This window comes from Grus americana, chromosome 3 (genome assembly GCF_028858705.1).
Source record: "Grus americana isolate bGruAme1 chromosome 3, bGruAme1.mat, whole genome shotgun sequence".
Taxonomy (NCBI): Eukaryota; Metazoa; Chordata; class Aves; order Gruiformes; family Gruidae; genus Grus; species Grus americana.
Window position 1 is genome coordinate 98,828,086 of NC_072854.1, and position 17,859 is coordinate 98,845,944.

The 17,859-nt window shown below is 40.7% G+C and overlaps 1 protein-coding gene across 3 annotated transcripts in view; it reads right to left on the bottom strand.

Annotated features, from left to right (window-relative positions):
- The window catches only part of MTA3 (metastasis associated 1 family member 3), a 138,699-nt gene that overhangs the window by 12,002 nt on the left and 108,838 nt on the right, over positions 1 to 17,859 (bottom strand). For 2 of the 3 annotated variants that reach the window (XM_054821860.1, XM_054821862.1), the window contains exon 18: positions 11,635 to 11,789. In XM_054821860.1, the coding sequence (XP_054677835.1) occupies positions 11,635 to 11,789 (155 nt within the window). Of the gene's footprint in view, positions 1 to 6,120; positions 6,149 to 11,634; positions 11,790 to 17,859 lie in introns of all 3 variants that reach the window. The other variant, XM_054821861.1, reaches the window with a different exon arrangement.

The following is a 17,859-nucleotide window of genomic DNA, read 5'->3' on the forward strand; positions in this document are numbered from 1 at the left end:
TGCAAATCAGTCAATATGTAGGCACCCTGGGAATCCAAGAAGCCAGAAAACCTTCTACAGCTCACAGGCACAAACGCCAGAAGATCTCAAAGCTACTGCGTTATTCTTCCTAACTGCATCAACAGGGTGTGGGTGAAGTCCTAAACTACATAACTTTATACTCTACCAATAGCAATTTTCATCACCATCTAGTTATTCAGCAGAAGGATGGCCACGCTATATATTGATTAAACATCACCTGCTATTAGATGAAAATATTACCCACATGGCAGCATATATTTTTTCCTAAGTCAGGCAAGAAATTGGAAAGAAGATGCATCAGAGCCGGCTAAGAGTGGAACGCAATGTTGCTTTCAACTAATCCCCTAACATCTTGCAGATCAATTCACAATTCCAGCTTTATCCCAGACTTTAAGATGACAAAAATATTCAGAATATACAACTTCTGTTTCTGGGCTTGGGCTACAAGCATTAAGTGCCATTTCCCCAGCATCACTGAATACTATGTTGAAAATTTTCAAAAATACTGTGTTAACTAAATATGCTTATCTAAGTCCAAAATAGCAGAAAACGTTCCATTATATGCTCCATAGGAAAAAAAAAAGAAAAAAAAAAAAGATCATTTACTTTTGTTGCTGTTTCCAACTTTGACACACTTTAAACACCCCATCTTAACTATTTTAGTATTTTATTTATTAGAACTGTTTCAACACAAAACTTTTTGTACGGCTTCTTATTAGTGTTTTTCTTTCTTTCCGTATCTTGTTTGATTACTTCAGGGTAGGTTTCATGTGAGGGTTTTGGCCTGGACGCTGTGTTTACTGTATTACAGCTTGTAATATTACCTGAGGCTCAAAAAAATTGACAATATTTTTCTCTTTATCAATTATGCATATACTTTTTCTGGAATAATATATGTTCCAATAGAGTATATTTGGATGAGCTTCTTGGCATTCTGGCTACTTGCTATTAAGCAAGGACTGAAAATCAAAATTAATCATTCTTACCAGAACCAGTTGGAGAGCACGAGTTCCCTCACAAAACCGTCCCCTGGGGCTCTGCTCCACACCATCAATCTTTGCATGATCAGCGCTTACTCTACACACAGAAGCTCCGATGCAGACTACGGATTAGAAATCTGTACTGTGGCATCAACAGAGGAAAGCTTTGCCACAGAATGATTCGATGCTAATTTCTAAGGTCAGCTTCATTTTAAAGACTGGATTTTCACCTTTTTTTTTTTTTTTTATTTCCTATACACGTTACCAAAGGTCTATTTCAAGTTCACTTTCTGCTGCTCATCCTGCTCTCCACTCTTAAGGCCAGCACTTTTTGTGTCCGTAGCTCATAATGCTTGCTGGACTGCTTAATTAAAAACTGCACAGCGTCTTTAAGAGTAGGCATACATCAATATTATTCAAGTTTACAGACAAAAGTGGAGCTACTCAGAGGTTAAATGACTTGTCTGGTGTCTCACATCAAGGAACAGAGGCAACCTAGGAATTTTAAAGCACGGATCCTTGCTTCTTCCACTAGAACAACACTTCTGCTGTATTTTGTCAGGTAAATATTTTAGCCTCTAACCATAGCACAAGGAAGGAAAACAGCCAGCCACATCTCCTTAGATGTTTGACAAGAACAGATAGTTATCTCTGTGATTGGTTTTCACAGTCACAGGCATTATATTCTCTTCAGTATTTTACATTTAAAATGCCTATGTAGTTACTTAGCCAAGTTTTGTCAGAAAAAGAGACCAACTAACATTTGTTTTTCCACAGTCTGCCTTACATTAATTCCAGAGGGTCATGCATTTAAAAGATCTTCATGAGTTAAAAAAAATAATAATTAAAAAAAAATCAAACACCTGTCAGAGGAAAATTATAAGAATAAATGATTAAATACCTACACTGAAATACAGACCGGCTCAGAATTAAGTCCTCTATCTGTAATTTTAAATGAAGAAATCAATACAGGACAACTTAAAAATGAAAGCTAGTGGGCAGTCCTGTGTGAATTTTAAGAGCGTGAGGATCACCGACATTGTATTTTTGAACATATTCACCACAGTACAGTTTTATCATCATCTTTGCTATTTAACAACAGTGTGTTCACCACAGGACTTACCTAGATTCTATATCTGCGTTCAGATTATTGGTGGGTATTCCTCTGCCTTCAAATGAAATCATTCTTAACCCTGTGGCCAGCTTCTACTCCTTACAATTGCTCACATAGCGGAGAAATTGTAAAAAGGGAAAAAGATCTCTTAAGACTGATGTCTTGCAGTGTTTGAGGACTAAAATCATCAATAGCTAAGATTTAATGTGATAAACCTCTGTGGTTTAGGAATGGTGAGAGTACACTAATTTTAGTCCTAAAGCAGTGTTTCTCTCGCCTTGCTACAGGTAACAACTGTGTAATTGATCTTGTCTTTATCTTTTCTTTGATAACTGAAAGATGCAGAAGCCTATGCTGGTCTGACAAGTTAGCATTTTCACTGTTGTTTTGTATGTTTCCCAAAGCTTCCAAAGAGAAGCTGGCTTCCCATAGAAAGATGCTTCTTTATAGAAAAATTTCTTCTTGTTCAAAATGAAATTGGTTTTAACTCCCACAACAGAAGATGACCAAATATTACGAGATGACACATTCCTACTGGGGATGTGGATTTAGCAAAATCCTGAGCAGCATGCTAACAAAAAGCTAAGCCCCAAGACCTTCAGTTAAAACATCCTGTAAAAAGAGGATTGGGTTCAGTTACACCAAATCCTCTGCGCAAACACAAAAGACAGCTTCTGAGGGAAAACCTTTTGAAATGGCCAACCGTACTGCAGAAAATTCAAAATTTGTCAAGAACTGTAAGAAAACAGGTTAAACGAATTGCATGACGTCCCAACTTAACGTCTGACATACAAGGTGTATCACTGCCTGGGTGATGCACGCTAGCGGAGCGACTGCGCTCCGTGGGAGTCGCGCACGCGTTTAACAGCTTTGCTGAGCTGGGTTCGGAAGGTCTAATAAAGTGAGCGAGGTTTATGGAAAAGTTAAGTACTTACACAGGAGCTTCGCCAGCAACATCTGTGTTTAAGGCAATCCTTAATGCACTTATCAGCCCCGTGTTTCATTTCAATTCTTTTTTTCTCCCCCCGCCAAAGTTTCTCAAGACAATAAAATTTTGCAACAAGCCTCATTTCAGAAATTGTATTTCCCTTCCCAAACATAAAAAGCTCTGGCTACTTCTGCAGCTACTCTCTGAATGTGAGATGACTGTCGTCAAAGGGAGCGGAGAAGATTGCAAGTGGTTGAGTAACACCTCTAAATGTGTCACTGCTCTTTAGCTGAGTCATGTGAATTAAGCACATTCAAGCTCCTACCTAAGACGCAATTGCAAAATATACTTTGGTATCTAAGCCACCAGAAAGAGGCAGCATATATGAATTTCTGCTCGCACCAAGGCAGGATCAGACACGATCATTTTACAAGATCCGACGGCGTGACTCTTCAGGCAGCAGTAACTAGGTCATTTACAACCATCTGTTCTTAGCCTCTGTCTCCCTGCGGTCGTCACCCGAGCTGTGCACTAATTAATTTTCACCTGCTAATTAGCGGGGACACCTTTGAAACTAACAAATCACCCAGTTTCAGTCAGCAGCCTCTGGACTCCTGTGGGCAGCATTGCCATGAGATTTTGTTACCAATAAAGGTAAAAAGTTTTCTCGGAAAGAAGATCCCCCGTAAGGCTTCCGACCTGCTCCGTGTGCAACAGCCCTGTGAAAGAATAACGTGCTCTTCCTCGGATTCTTCAGACAGAGAACAGAAAGTACATCAACACTTGCCTCCAAATCTTCAACAAAGAAAGCATTTAGGCGCCTTGTTAATTTTGATGTGAGGAGTCAGGCATCTAAATGCTTGGAGATACGGACTTAAAAGACCTGATGGAGGTCTCAAGGGAAGTAAGTCTAGGGGGGGAGCAGGGAACTGAATCACATTTTCCCAAGTCGTAGGTGAGCACTCCAACCACTGCAACACCCTTCCCTTACCCCGTAGCTTTAAACTAGGCGAGTGGCTTACTACAGCATCACTGAAAATTCATCTTAAAACTGTGAGAAGATTAATACCTAGCTCCAAACCAGAACGGTTTTATTTCATTTGTTCTGAAGACTGACAAAAGCAAAACTATTAATGTCACACATTCTTCAAACCTACCAGCTCTACCTAATGGCACAATTTATACTGAATTTGGGTTTTGTTAGGTACATATTTTCCACGCATATATCTATTATTCCTTTTATATGTTAAAAAAAAATTTTAAAAATCACATTCTTCAAATGAGTTGATTTTAGCTTCATGGAATATTCCTGCTTTTAAAAACAAACGTCTGCATTATCATAGTAGTGTTACTTTGACTTCAGGTATTGTAAAAGATGCCAGAGGAAAATCTCACGTAGGGAAATAGAGAAAGCAAGTATCTGCAGGCCCATGAAAACTGCTCAATGAGAAACAAATGGCAAGAGATTATGATCTAGTTTCTATACCACTGGTTGCGACTCTGTATCACAGTACCTCAGCTAGGGCACAGAGAAGTATGATTTAAAAGGTGTGAACAGTGCGCGGCATTCATGAATAGTCCACACTAAGTAAGGTCAAAATAACAGCTCCCAGAAACTATCAGACTATGGGGTTTCACTCTCACGAGCACGTAACAACTTTGAGCAGTCGCCAGCCAAGTAGGACGGCTCCTGAAGTGCAGCAAGGACCATTCCTCCCCAGATTCCCACTGCGCCGTACTGGGTACGGTTGTCAGCTCACCTGTGCTCAGCTGCAGCCCATCAGCAAGATCTTTGCAATCCTATCAGGGAGGATTAGACATAATTCTACAGGATAGATTCTGTAAGCCCTGCTTTTCAAGAGGTATGACAACTATATAATACAGCAGAAGGAACCAGGAAATTACATCCTTAGAGGCTGATTTTTTGGTTAGAGGGTAGTAGCTGGTGCATCACATTCCCAGGCTTGCAGCGGATGCTCCAAGGGTGCAGCCAGGCATCTTCATGCAGTCGGTTACAGGGTCGGGGTCTAATGGCCACAGCACCATGCAGGTACGAAATGAAAATGCACTATGCCCTGGATCCAAGTATGGTGATGTTCAAAACCAGGATCCCCACTCAAATCGAATTGCCTCAACTTTATGAAAAGCAGAGGTCATCCCTCAGTGTATATTAAAAATACTTTTTTTGGTGCACAAATTTTTTTGCACAGTTGGGGACAACTGAAAAAAATAAAAGAACAAACACATCTAGGAACATTCCTGTGATACAATTTGCACATGTGAAGAGGAAGAAGGAGCAGAGCAGCTACACTGGAACTCTGACTTCGATCTAGACCTGCACCTATGTGCTGTAAAGCAGACCCCGGGCACTGGAGACTTTCTCCTCCACTTTTCCCTTTACTCCCAGCAGTGTGCTACAAGTGGTAACTCAAACGCTGTGCCTGACCTTGTCTAAGCATCGATTAAAACACTTGTGGGAGGGAGAAGGGTCAAGGGCAGGTCATTCACAACTCTTAATATTGGCGACAGTTAAAAGGGTTTGGTTCACCGGAGTTTTTGGTTTGCTTTTCAAGGTACAGATTAGGGTTTACACTGATAACGCTACAAGGCAGAGAGCGCTGGCGGCATATGCAGGAGCACGAAGGGCCGTGAGCACTAGCGTTACTCTCCCCCACCTCTGCAAGAGAACCGGACCGCTGACGGCAAGGCAAGACTCAACATTGTGCTGAAGTCGGCTGTCAGCCTCACGTTCTCTTCTTTCTCAACATGCAACTTCGGTTTTGAAGCTTTTTTGTGTGCACTATGAGACATGCATAAATAAAAATGAGTGGTATCAGGTAATTATCACAGCAGTTGTGATATCTTTATGCAGTACCTCGACAAATCAAGGGAAGCTTTTCCTTTTGGAGACAGAACATAAAGTGAAGAATATGAATAGTGCCTATATAATGCTGCCACAGGGATGCCTCTCATAATTTTATTGGCAAAAAAGATGCAATGTCTGCTGGTAACAGCTAAAGATCACGTTCTAATTTTAGCAGTTGCAGTTAACTCATTCCCAATGGAGTTGCACTTACCGTGAGAAGGTTTCTAACTGCTTCAGCACTGAAAGGAAACAAGCATCGAGTCATTCAACTGCAGTTCTATATGCAAATATGTTTTTTGGCCCATGAAGGGAAAGCATATGGAATCTGCTGCTATAACCCATTCAGCCAAACATTGCCAAACATTTCCACACATTTCTTATAATGCAAATGCTGAAAAAAAAATTTTATTTGCCACATGGTGTTTTAGCTGTCCCTATACAAGTACGACCATTATCATGCACATGCGTTCTGTTATGGACAGAGCATGTGTATAGGAACTGTATGCACACTGCATACCTAGAATTGGCAAGAAAAGTTTTAATCAACAGATACATTTCCCTTGACATCCAACAGCAATATTACTAATTTTATTCATAGATTATGCCTTATATAATTCAACAGATATTAAGCTGATATATTACATTTTTATTCAACTTCTGGAGACTGTAATATGAATTTTCCCATTTTTTCAATCATTATTTAACTCCCAGAGTGGTGATTCAGTATAAAGAATTTAATTTCACACAATATGGTCATTTTCTGCGTTAACCTCTAACCGGCCCTACAAAAGAATCCACATTACAGCTAGTCAACAAAAGGGGAATAAAACCCAGAAAGCTTTCTTATAGCAAAAGTGATTTAGTACAACGTCCTGAATAAAATTCTTTTGTAGTTATGAGACTTTCGGTTGATCCTAAAGCATGCACCTAGTGCTAGGAGAATCCTAGCAGCTAATATCTAAGTATATTAAAAAGAAATAAGGAGTCTCCCGTGGTGAGTAATGAAAAATGTAAGGCTCTTTAAAGAGTGATTTTTCAATGACTTGTGTAAACAGATTTGCACTTTAGAAGAAAATCTTGAACAAGTTATTTCGCAGTAGGGAATGAGAATTCCTTTTTTATTCAAAAAGGGTAAGAATAAAGGAAAATACAAAAACGTTCAATCCAGCAAAGGTCAACAGAAAATTATGATGTAATGTGAAGGTAAGTGTTCTTGAACTGTCACCTGGTTTTCTGCCTAGATTAATCCCTGCTTTGAGCCTGTGACTGAACAGAGGTGTGGAAATCCCAAGCCAGCTGGACTCCCACAAGCATCAGGACGGCTTCTGACTGCAGAGCGCAGCCTGTCACCACAGACGAAATGGCAAAACTCTGTATTTCCTGGCAAAATTCACTGAGCGTGCCGACAGGTATTCAGGAAGGGGATCTCTCTATATAGATGTAGAACAATCCAGACATTCACACGGGCGATTCATTCGTGGCACTAGTACGTAGGCAGATGCGAACTCGCTCTGTCCCTTCCCCACAGCGGCCAGGGGCTGTGACAACTGGGGCTACGGCACTGCGCTAACGCGCAGCCCAGCTTTGCAGAGGCCTCTGGGCTTGGAGACGGGGGAATACAAGTGGGATTTATGCCGGTATTTTTCCCCGGATGTGCAGATGCTGATACACAACGGGGGAGGAAACTGCTTTCAAATAGCTACACCTTCAAAAAAAAAAAACCCAAAACAAAAACCAAACCTGAAATGTATGAGGATGCAGATTACAGCTGATATAAAGTACATTCCTGTACCACTCTGAAAAGCAGATCAGCACCTAAAATATGTTGAACTTCAGACATAAACTCCAGTCTTTTTCTTTCAATGATACATACGCTCACACTAAATTTTAAGCGTACCTGCAGGCATCGTTGAACTGTGGCCTGAAAGAAGAGTGAAGGGCACTGCACCAAAATTCTAGGGCAACTCCAAGGGTTACCTTGGAAAGTTTAGATGATATATAATTTCTACAGTTATTTTTACTGCTCTGAATATTTAGCTCCCTACTCTTTCATCACTACAAACATCTGGAATCTGTGAGCAATTAGATACACAATTATTTAACTTTACAGAACTATGAGTGGTGCTTAGAGGCATAAATACATATATTCATCTTACCTACTGATAGATAATAAAATTTAGAATGCTGATGTTTTGCATCTTTGGCTTGGTTAGCATGAAATACGCTGGCACCTTATTTAGTTTAGTAGCAATATTACATTTTTCTTCCTCAACCAACTATTGTAGTATAACTTTTTTTTAGCTAAATGTCTGTAAAAATTTACCCTCTAGACTCCCTACTTGATGTTTTATTGAAATATGCATCTTAAACTTTAGTTCACTGCACAAAAAAAAATGTTTTAGGATGGAGAAATGAAAATTGTTATGGACCACTGCAAACAAAACATTATACTGAAAAATATTTTTCCTTTTGCTGTAATTAGCATGTGCTGGGGCAACCACCGGTATCAATACAGGCTGAGGGGATGCAGGGATTGAGAGCAGCCCTGAGCAGAAGGACTTGGGGGTTCTGGTGGATGAAAAGCTGGACATGACCTGACAATGTGCACTTGCAGCCCAGAAAGCCAACCATGTCCTGGGCTGCATCAAAAGAAGTGTGACCAGCAGGTCGAGGGAGGTGATCCTGCCCCTCTACTCTGCTCTGGTGAGACCCCACCTGGAGTACTGCGTCCAGCTCTGGGGGCCCCAGTACAGGAGAGACATGGAGCTGTTGGAGCCAGTCCAGGGGAGGGCCACGAAGCTGATCTGAGGGCTGGAGCACCTCTCCTGTGAGGACAGGCTGAGAGAGTTGGGGTTGTTCAGCCTGGAGAAAAGAAGGCTCCGGGGAGATCTAATTGCGGCTTACCAGTACCTGAAGGGGCCTACAGGAAAGCTGGTGAGGGACTGTTTATCAGGGAGTGTAGTGACAGGACAAGGGGGAATGGGTTTAAGCTGAAGGAGGGCAGATTTAGATTAGGTATTAGGAAGAAATTCTTCACTGTTTGTTAGAGTGGTGAGGCACTGGAACAGGTTGCCCAGAGAGGTTGCAGATGCCCCCTCCCTGGAAGTGTTCAAGGCCAGGTTGGATGGGGCTTTGGGCAACCTGGTCTAGTGGAGGGTGTCCCTGCCTACGGCAGGGGGTTGGAACTAGATGGTCTTTGGAGGTCCCTTCTAACACAAACCATTCTATGATTCTATCATTCTATGTGTCTGTCTTACATATATTTTTAATGCACAAATACAGAGACTAAAACAGACCAGATCCTGATGCAGCATGAAGCAAGTGCCCTAGAGAACGAGTTGTTACCTTGACTCAAATGGGATGATTATTTCTGAGCTGAATGTTCAGAACATATTTAAAACACCTAATGGCTGCTAACTGGCAACTGATTTTGGTTTTTTTTTTTCCCTATGGCAGGACTGGCTAAATTGCTTGCTGTGTTTTCACAAACGTCTCCTCCCCAGATATCTCCTCCCATTGCAATTATACAATTATATTGCATTCAATTGTGTCACGGCCGTGCTCAGCTAGGGGAACTCCTATCACAGGACAGGCTGGCTGCCAGGGACTAGTGTCCATTCCCTCTTCCCCCTTGTTCCCCAAATGAGCAGAGCGTTTCATTGTCATCTCGGGCATCAGTGCATTCCTAGCACCAGAACCAGGCAGCGTTTTCCACTTCACGCTGTAAAGGACAGAGGCGAGTGAGAGCCGAGGGGAGAATAAGCTACACCGTCTCTTCTAAATAATCTTGAGTAAAGGTGGAGGGAATCAAAGGACAAAGTTAGAAAGGAGAAAGCATGCCTGAGGTAGGGAAGGAATCAGTGGGGATGGGATGGGAACGGGGGGTGGGAAAAAAGAAAAAAAAGGAAAAGGATCCGATCTCACGTGAAACAGAGTTTCAAAGAAAAAAAGTTGCTGTCTCCCCTTAGTTATAGTTTTAAAGGTTAAGGTGAGTGAGGCACTGTTACTCCCCACATGCCACCAGCACAGAAGGATGGTGCACGTGTATGTCCTGACACTGAGCCCCTGGCGTTAGCCCTGGTCAGGCTGGGAATGGGTGTCCGGGGGGCTCAGTGCTCCTCCCCCCTGAAGCGCTGCGTCAGCACGGGCGAGCGGGACGCAGCACCACGGCCTCAGGCGCCTCCTCGTTTGAGGGACTATCAATAAGGTCTAACCGCCCTACGTTCCCCACACCAGGAGACTTCAAATGTTGCTTTTTTAAACATTGAACGATTTGGAGAAGAGTAGCAGACGCCGAGTCCCGAGGACTAAGCCCCTCGTTTACCCACCCCGCGGGTGCGCAGGGGGACGCAGTGCAAGTTCTGCCCTGCTGCCTGGCCGGGACAGCGTGTCCGCAGCCACGGGAGTGAGGAGGGGGATCTCCTGGGGTGGGAGCAGGCAGGGCTATCACGGATGAGTGACTTGCAAAGGCAAGACTCATCTCACCATGCTTCAATCCCCTAGAATTTAATCATCTAGTCTAGGCTAGCTGCCTGGTCTACTTCTGAGATCAGTGCGGAGAGACAAACGCTGTCAGTGTAGAACTCATCTTGTCCCTTGGCAGGCACTTCTCTGTAATAATTGAAAAAAATATTGAAAATTCTAAAACTTGGAAAGGTTACCAGTCTCACTTTGAGGGTATAATCACTAGGGATTAGTCTGATACTACTAAGCTCTTTGCATCAAACAACTCTCAAAATAGTGAATGCTATCAATCTGGGCTAGATATCAGAAGCCTAAGAGCTCATCATCCTCCTACCACTCTCTCTGAATTGTCGCATTCCTCATACAAAAGAAAAATGAAGTGTCGTATTTAATTGGTCTTGAAATAACCACTAAATCGTCACGTACCGGTATTTTGACTTCCCTAGCTGAATCTACCATAAACGGGACTAAATATGCACATTTTCCTTGGTTAGCTCTATATTTACATATGTTCTTTCTCTTCCCTCATTTTATTATTTACATTTTTGTTCAACGACAAGCATTTCTAGGCTTGTGAAATAATCACAGGAGTGAGGAGCAGTCTGATGTTACTTGTCGTAATAATCCCCTTTCTTAAGCAAGATTTTAAAGGTGTTTAAATAACAGGCCCAGCAACCACAGCTTACAAAAATAGTCTGTAACTTCTTGTCTTAGTCTGAATTAAATCAAGGAATGGCCGGATCTTAACAGGGGAAGAAAAGAACCGAGAAGCCTCCAGAAAACTAGTGACTCTTCCGTGATATCAAGCTCTATTGGGAAAAGCAAAAGCTCATTAATTTTTACCAATTAATCTGTAAATGAAAGACTGAAAAAGATGATCATCTTAGTTGCTTTTAAAGGAAATTGATTTCTAGCCTGGAAAAGATGCTATCTGCTACATATTTCTCTACTGGGTGAGTATAACCTACATCGTGGATGCATTTACATTTTGCTGAATGATCAGAAATGCCTTAAACTTTATTGTATATGAACTACAATTAGTAACAATGAAAAAGTTCTAATCTTTCCCACAGAGAAGTAGCCCTGATTAAATAAGTCCCATTAACGAAATACAGACAATATTAGTATGCAAGAGATGCAAAGTTGGGTGTACGTTTTGATGCAACATTGCTCTTCACTGTAACGCAACCTCCAACAATCATGTCAAAAACTGTGATTCAAATAGTGAAGAGCAATCACTGTCAGATTTCATTTCTCTTACCTGGTCTCTTCTGTAGCTATAAAGAAACCTTCATCTGAAGCATCAAGCCAATTTTGCCTCTGTCTCTTGATCACTGGAATAGTGCTTGTCTTAATGGCACTTGCACTGGCTTGCAAGGCTTTACCGTTAGTCATGTGAACATGGGGAGCAGCATGCTGAAATCATAATAAAAGGGAAAGGTATTTGCCTGAGAGTAAGCATAATTCTGTTTGCTGCTGCTGCTGCTGCTGTAAAGGGCAGCCTATACACAGCACCCTTCTCCAACACTGGCTAGTCTTCCTCAACCAGTACCTGGGGGTCAGATAACACCCTGTGCGCATTCACGTGTTTTATCTACAGGTCTTAAAAACGACATTAATTATTGCTAATGACATTTTATACAAAGAAAAACTGAGGCTTGAATCATGCCACGAACTAAGCAGTTCCACAACGGAAACCCATTGATTTCAGGAGAGAATTCACATTTTCTGAGTAAAAACCCAGCATCCCAACCAATGCAATAAGAGACTTGTTATTTCATCCAGGTATGGCATTAATTTTAAAACAACCATACTTCACACTTCCTATGTCCTTACCCTAGCTCTCTTTCTTTTTCACTAAAAGTCACTGAATAAGACAAGTGGTTTGGTCCTGCTGCTAACCAAAATGGGAGCAGGGTAACAAAGGTCTACGTCACCTTGCTGGCTCTGAGGTTTACTCACCAGTCATTACATATTAGAGCCGACTGCAGTATGTCTGCATTCATTTGAATACCGATAATGTTAAATATAAACCAATGCATTAATTGTCCACTAAACCTTTACCTGGAATAGTCGTGCAACAAGAGAGCAAGTACTCAGATCTAATGAGAGCAGCTGCCTTCTGATAAATGAAAAGGGAAGAGTGAAAATAATGTTTTCTGTAGGCAACATTGTGGAAGAATATCCCATGACAAATACATTCATTTTGGAAATTTGAATCTTGCTTCCTGCATAACTGATTATCAGCAGGACTAATAACGCTATTAAATTAAAACAGATATGAGAGAAGACATTATGCAAATAAGAAAGTTTGCTTACTTTCTCTCACACGGATTCAACATCACATTTTCTTAGGAAGATGTACTATTTTCATGGTGAAATAATACAAGTACTCCACATTACTGATAGCATTTTTGTAATATTCCTAAAATGCGCACAACGCTGCACATTCACGGGAGTACCCTCTAAATCGGGAACCAATTCCACAGTCACCGAGCAAGGAAGGGGCTGGCAGCACCCACAAAGACTAGCAGAACAGAACACAGAACTGATCTCTTAAATCACATCAGAAAAACGTAACAGCCAAAAATAATAAACAAGGGCCTCATTTCTTCTGCACAACTCTTACTCTTGTAATCAATGCATTATATTCAGATTATGCCACAACTTTCAACACCCCCTGAGATCCACACCCTTTTCTCCCTCCAGTAGGACAAATTTTGTGCATTGGATGGAAAATTCCAATGTTCATTATTTTAGTGCAAATAACTGAACAATCTCCTCTACGACTCCTTAGATCTGAGGTAACAAAACCAAACAACAACAAAAAGAGCAACAAGACATCAAATTTGAGTGAGTCACGCATAACCCTTTCTTAGAGCTCAACTATCTTCCTTTGCCTTAAACACAAACAAGGTTTATGGTGAATTTAGTTGTTGTTGCACATAGGGCTGTAAATCTGTCTTTGCAGTCCCTCTAAATACTTGCCTAATTTTTTTCCACTTTTTCATTCAGTGTCGAGACTGCACTTTGGTTTTCACTTATTTTTTTGTATTGGCTTTTGTGGGGAGGAGGAACTAAAGGTCATGCTACTAGAAGTAATTCAGCTGTTATTTAGAATAAATGCAGGATAAAATACAAAGTTTGGAAGTAGAAATTCATAAAGGTATTTAACTGATGACCTGTTAGTATACAAAGTGGATAGTTCTCAAAAAGTGAGTAAGAATTCATGCATGGAAAACACTGCCATACATCAGATTTCATAATAATTTTTTTTTTCTGGCAATTGCCAGTGTTGTACCTTCCAGAGGAACATTCGAGGGCTCAAAAGGCAATTTTTTGCTGTGCTTTCCCAGTCAGAAATGGGTCTAAGTTATCAAACATAATGGTTTATATCTTTTCCCAAGCTCCTTTAATACACCACTGAATGTTTCCTTTACTCAAGACAACACACCCAGGAAACACACGATGTACAAAGAGCACATTTCCAATGGCATAAACTCTGAAGAACAGTTAAACCTGTTGGAAAAAGTGATTTTTTTCATAATACTTTTCCCCTTGGCAGAGACAGATGTCAATATTAGTTCTGAACTTCTGCTTTATCGACTTTATTATTAGACCCTAACTCTTATTCCTGGCAAGAGATATCATTAGAGAAAATGGCGCAAGGCTTACAATATAATCTCATTTCTGCTGCATCATATTGGTTATAATTTTCTCTTTTATTTCCCTTCTCCCCCCAGTCCTTTCAAGCTATTTGAAGAAATTAATTACATTTCACTTAAGGACATGAGAAAATAAAATCATCGTTCTCCAGTCTGTGCTAGGGACCACGTTATCTTTAATTTCCAGTTAATCAAAACAATTGAAATTCTTGAGTAGAAAATCAGTTCATTAGTTCCTCTCAAAAAATATATTTGCCACTGCGTATAAAAATAAGCATTCACTGCCGCTGTCATACTAATATCAACACCAAGAGCAAAATGAACTTTCGCACAAAGTACTTGTAAAATGCTTTTTTAAAAAATTATGATAATTTAAAATTTCCCCCCTCTAGCACAGTTATGCTAGAAAGGTCACGAAAGCCTGAGGAATAGTGCCTGTACTACCACAGAAGCCCTATTCATTCAAAAACCCCGCATACAGAAAGCTCCAATAATTCCATCACAACACTGCCGCGTGCAATGAGCAGCCGGCCTTTGGATGTTGACCACGTACATCACTAACAAGCTGTGCTGTGAGTGTGCAGCAAAGCCCCTGCTACTCGGAGCCCGCACACCCGTGGCAGATCACAGAGCAGCACGAGCTTTACCCAACCTTTGCTAACCCCATGTCGGACAAATCCTCCTCCCTCCTGAGTGACTCCTTTCTCCCAAGCTTCTCCTCACCTCGATCTGGACATGTTCGTTGAGACCTCTTGCGTCACAGAGTGACCTGGGAAGAGTTTCACCTGCCGAACAGGAGGTCCCCATGCTGCAGACTGAACACGTCCTCAGAGACCTCCGAGACCACAGGCAAACTTTTCAGGGTCTTCAACATGGAGGAGTTCACGGGAAGACCATTTGTGATCATGTCTTCACGGCTTCACCCGTCCCCTGCTAACACGCTTCTCTGTGGGCGCCATTCTCAGGTACGTCTCTCGCGGGCTGGTGCACAGCTCCATTTTTGAGAGCTGCCTGCAAGCGCTGCTAATGGAAACTCAGCGGGCAGGGGCATGAATTGCCCATTTGCATACACAAGCGTTCTTTTCCCGGTGAGCGTCAGACACCTCCAATGGTCAATGAATGCAAGCAATAGTCCCTTCCATGAAGAAGCTACGTAAGAATGTGTTTCTCTCTGCTAAATCTTCTGGAGGCAGCAGCACTCACGCAACCAGTTACTTAACTAAACCCAGGTCTTTCAACGCAAGGGTGCACAAGGCGTAAGGTTTTTCTACGTCTGAGAAACAGAGGAATTAGCTATACAGCATCACTATACACCTGATATGCGCAGTAGGGACAGCCACCAGTCCAACAAAGTTTAGATAATATTCAAAAAAACACCTACAAAGATACTCCAAACACTTTATAGCAGAGTGACAACTTAAGACAGCACCTCTATTATGGAGGGCAAATCTCCTGTCCTCGCCGGCTCCCAGGGAAATTTCGAGCACAAGATATTAAGATGCATGTTGGAAAGTCAGAGAGGAATCCTGCACAAATTCAGCAATGGGACTCAGATCCCAAATCACAGTCGAGGTTCCTGTCTATAAGTTTCTCAACTTGTACCGGGATGTAAATGGCTGAGCATTTATCCACTGAGAGCCACAAAGATGCTGAAGAGACATCGAGCTTTGAAATAAATATGTAACACCAACAGGCATTGTAAGTGTAAAAACTAACGGTGAATGCTTATGCTGTGACTGAAAATGTTTAACTGGATTATCATAAATTACTAAGTGGACTTGAATTTATGATCTCTTACATTTTCCCCCCATCCTTTCAAAAAGGAAAAAAATGCCTTTGGCTTAAATTAGCATTTTTTAAACTCTTGTCACCTCTAAACAAAAAAAATCAAAACAAAATGAACAGAGTAAAACAAGCTCACTACATGAAGAAAAAAAAAATTACCAGAAGAAATCAGGCATGCTCAGATGATTGGTGGTAATCTATATTAATTGGCTCAATATATTTGACCTAGTTATACAGGATATGGTGTAAAACAAGTGTAGAATTACATTAAGTTTAAATCAGGTATTGATTCTTTTTTGCAACACCTGAAGCGTTCTTATTTGCAAAGGCATTAGCTCTGCACCTCTAACAAGCATCAAGGTTTGGGGCTGGTTTAGTTTACTTATTCATGGAGATTTGAGATGAATGCAAAAATTACAAAACACAATTTCCAGACAGCACAGAGTCACAAACCATGATATTAGCATGCAGGCACACATTCATTCTGGGTGCAGAATTTCATTTAAGCAGCCCAAAGGGTATTAAAAAAAAAAAAATTCAAACAACAGATCATCTACAAGAAATTAACCAAATAGTCAACACAAGTATTATTTCTGAACCTCCTGATTTGCTATCAAACCTTTCACGAAACACCTAGAATAGATGTAATGCTGAAAATCCAAATGAATGACTTTGTGTGCAAGGGGAAAGAAAGAAAAAAAAAAAAACAAACAAAAAACCCGACAGTTGACTTTCTAAAGCATCTGGGCTAAAATATTACAATGTTTATAGCCTCTGTACTGCATGGAAGTTACACAAAAGCCGAAGCAACCGTGTTTTTAAAAGCAGCATCTTTAAGTAAACATTTATTTATAGAAATCAGTAAATCAGTAATGAAAGACTAACTTGGGTGCCTAGCCACAGAATAAGAGGAAATTTGTTTTATATTTAAAACATAGAAGATCCCCTCTGAGACCCTCAAAAAATTTCCAGTTTTTTTATTTTTACAAACAAGAATCTGAAACAAAAAATAGACGTTATTGTATTTAAATATGGAAGAAGAATTCTTGTAACGATCTCAGAAAAACTGCACTTCTTTTTCCTTAGCAAAGTATACTCTCTTCCTCATTGGCTTTGATTTTAACATAAATCTGAATCTTCAGAGACAAGATCGGATTTAATGCCTTCCTTACGTTATTCTACCACCTACAAATGCAACTTAAAGGGAGTTCGAATACTTCGCCTTGGTAAGACAAAAGCTTTTTTACATCAAAGCATCCGAGACAGTATACAGATTTGCTGCTCTCTCTCCTACATTCTGATTGACTAAAGATCACGCTTTAACTTTTTATCTGTTACAGTATTAACCATAATCGGTCAGAAGAAGGGGACTTTATTTCAGAGTACTTATTTATTGCAGTAGTCATTCAAAAAACGTATCTCAGCAGTACTGCTTTACTACGTATTGAATAGATAACCTCATACTGTTTCTAACGCAAGGAATAGTATATTTTCTGGCTTTACTGACATATTCTACGTCATTCTTCTCTCATTGGAGAGTAAGAAATTTTCCGTTAAACATTCAGTTATGTTTTTAATTGCAGAGAAGCGCGGACGTAGCGTTATAACCTCTTCACACTAAAGAGAATACTAATTTTTAATTGTACTTGTATTTATTTAAGTGTAATGGGCAATTACTGTGCCCTGCAGAACATCAGTCTGAACGGTCTGAGCTGACAGCAGAGAGGTCTGGAGAGGTTCACAACCCAGGAACCTCAAGAACTCAAGTTGTTTAAAAACCTTTCTCCTACCTCTTTGAAGTCTGGCCATGTTTTGGTGTGAGGACACATCTATATAGGCAAACCCCCTATTCCTTTGGGTCAGTTTTTAGAGCTGTTCTGATACTTTAATGGAAAAGAGAGACTGACAAAATGTGTTATCTTCAGACTAAAATTAATATGAAAAAAATAAAGGGAAATGAAGAATGAAGTTTTCACCGGCTTCAGAATGAACCTCTAGCCCTCTTCCCAACACCAATGCAGAATTGGAGAAATACT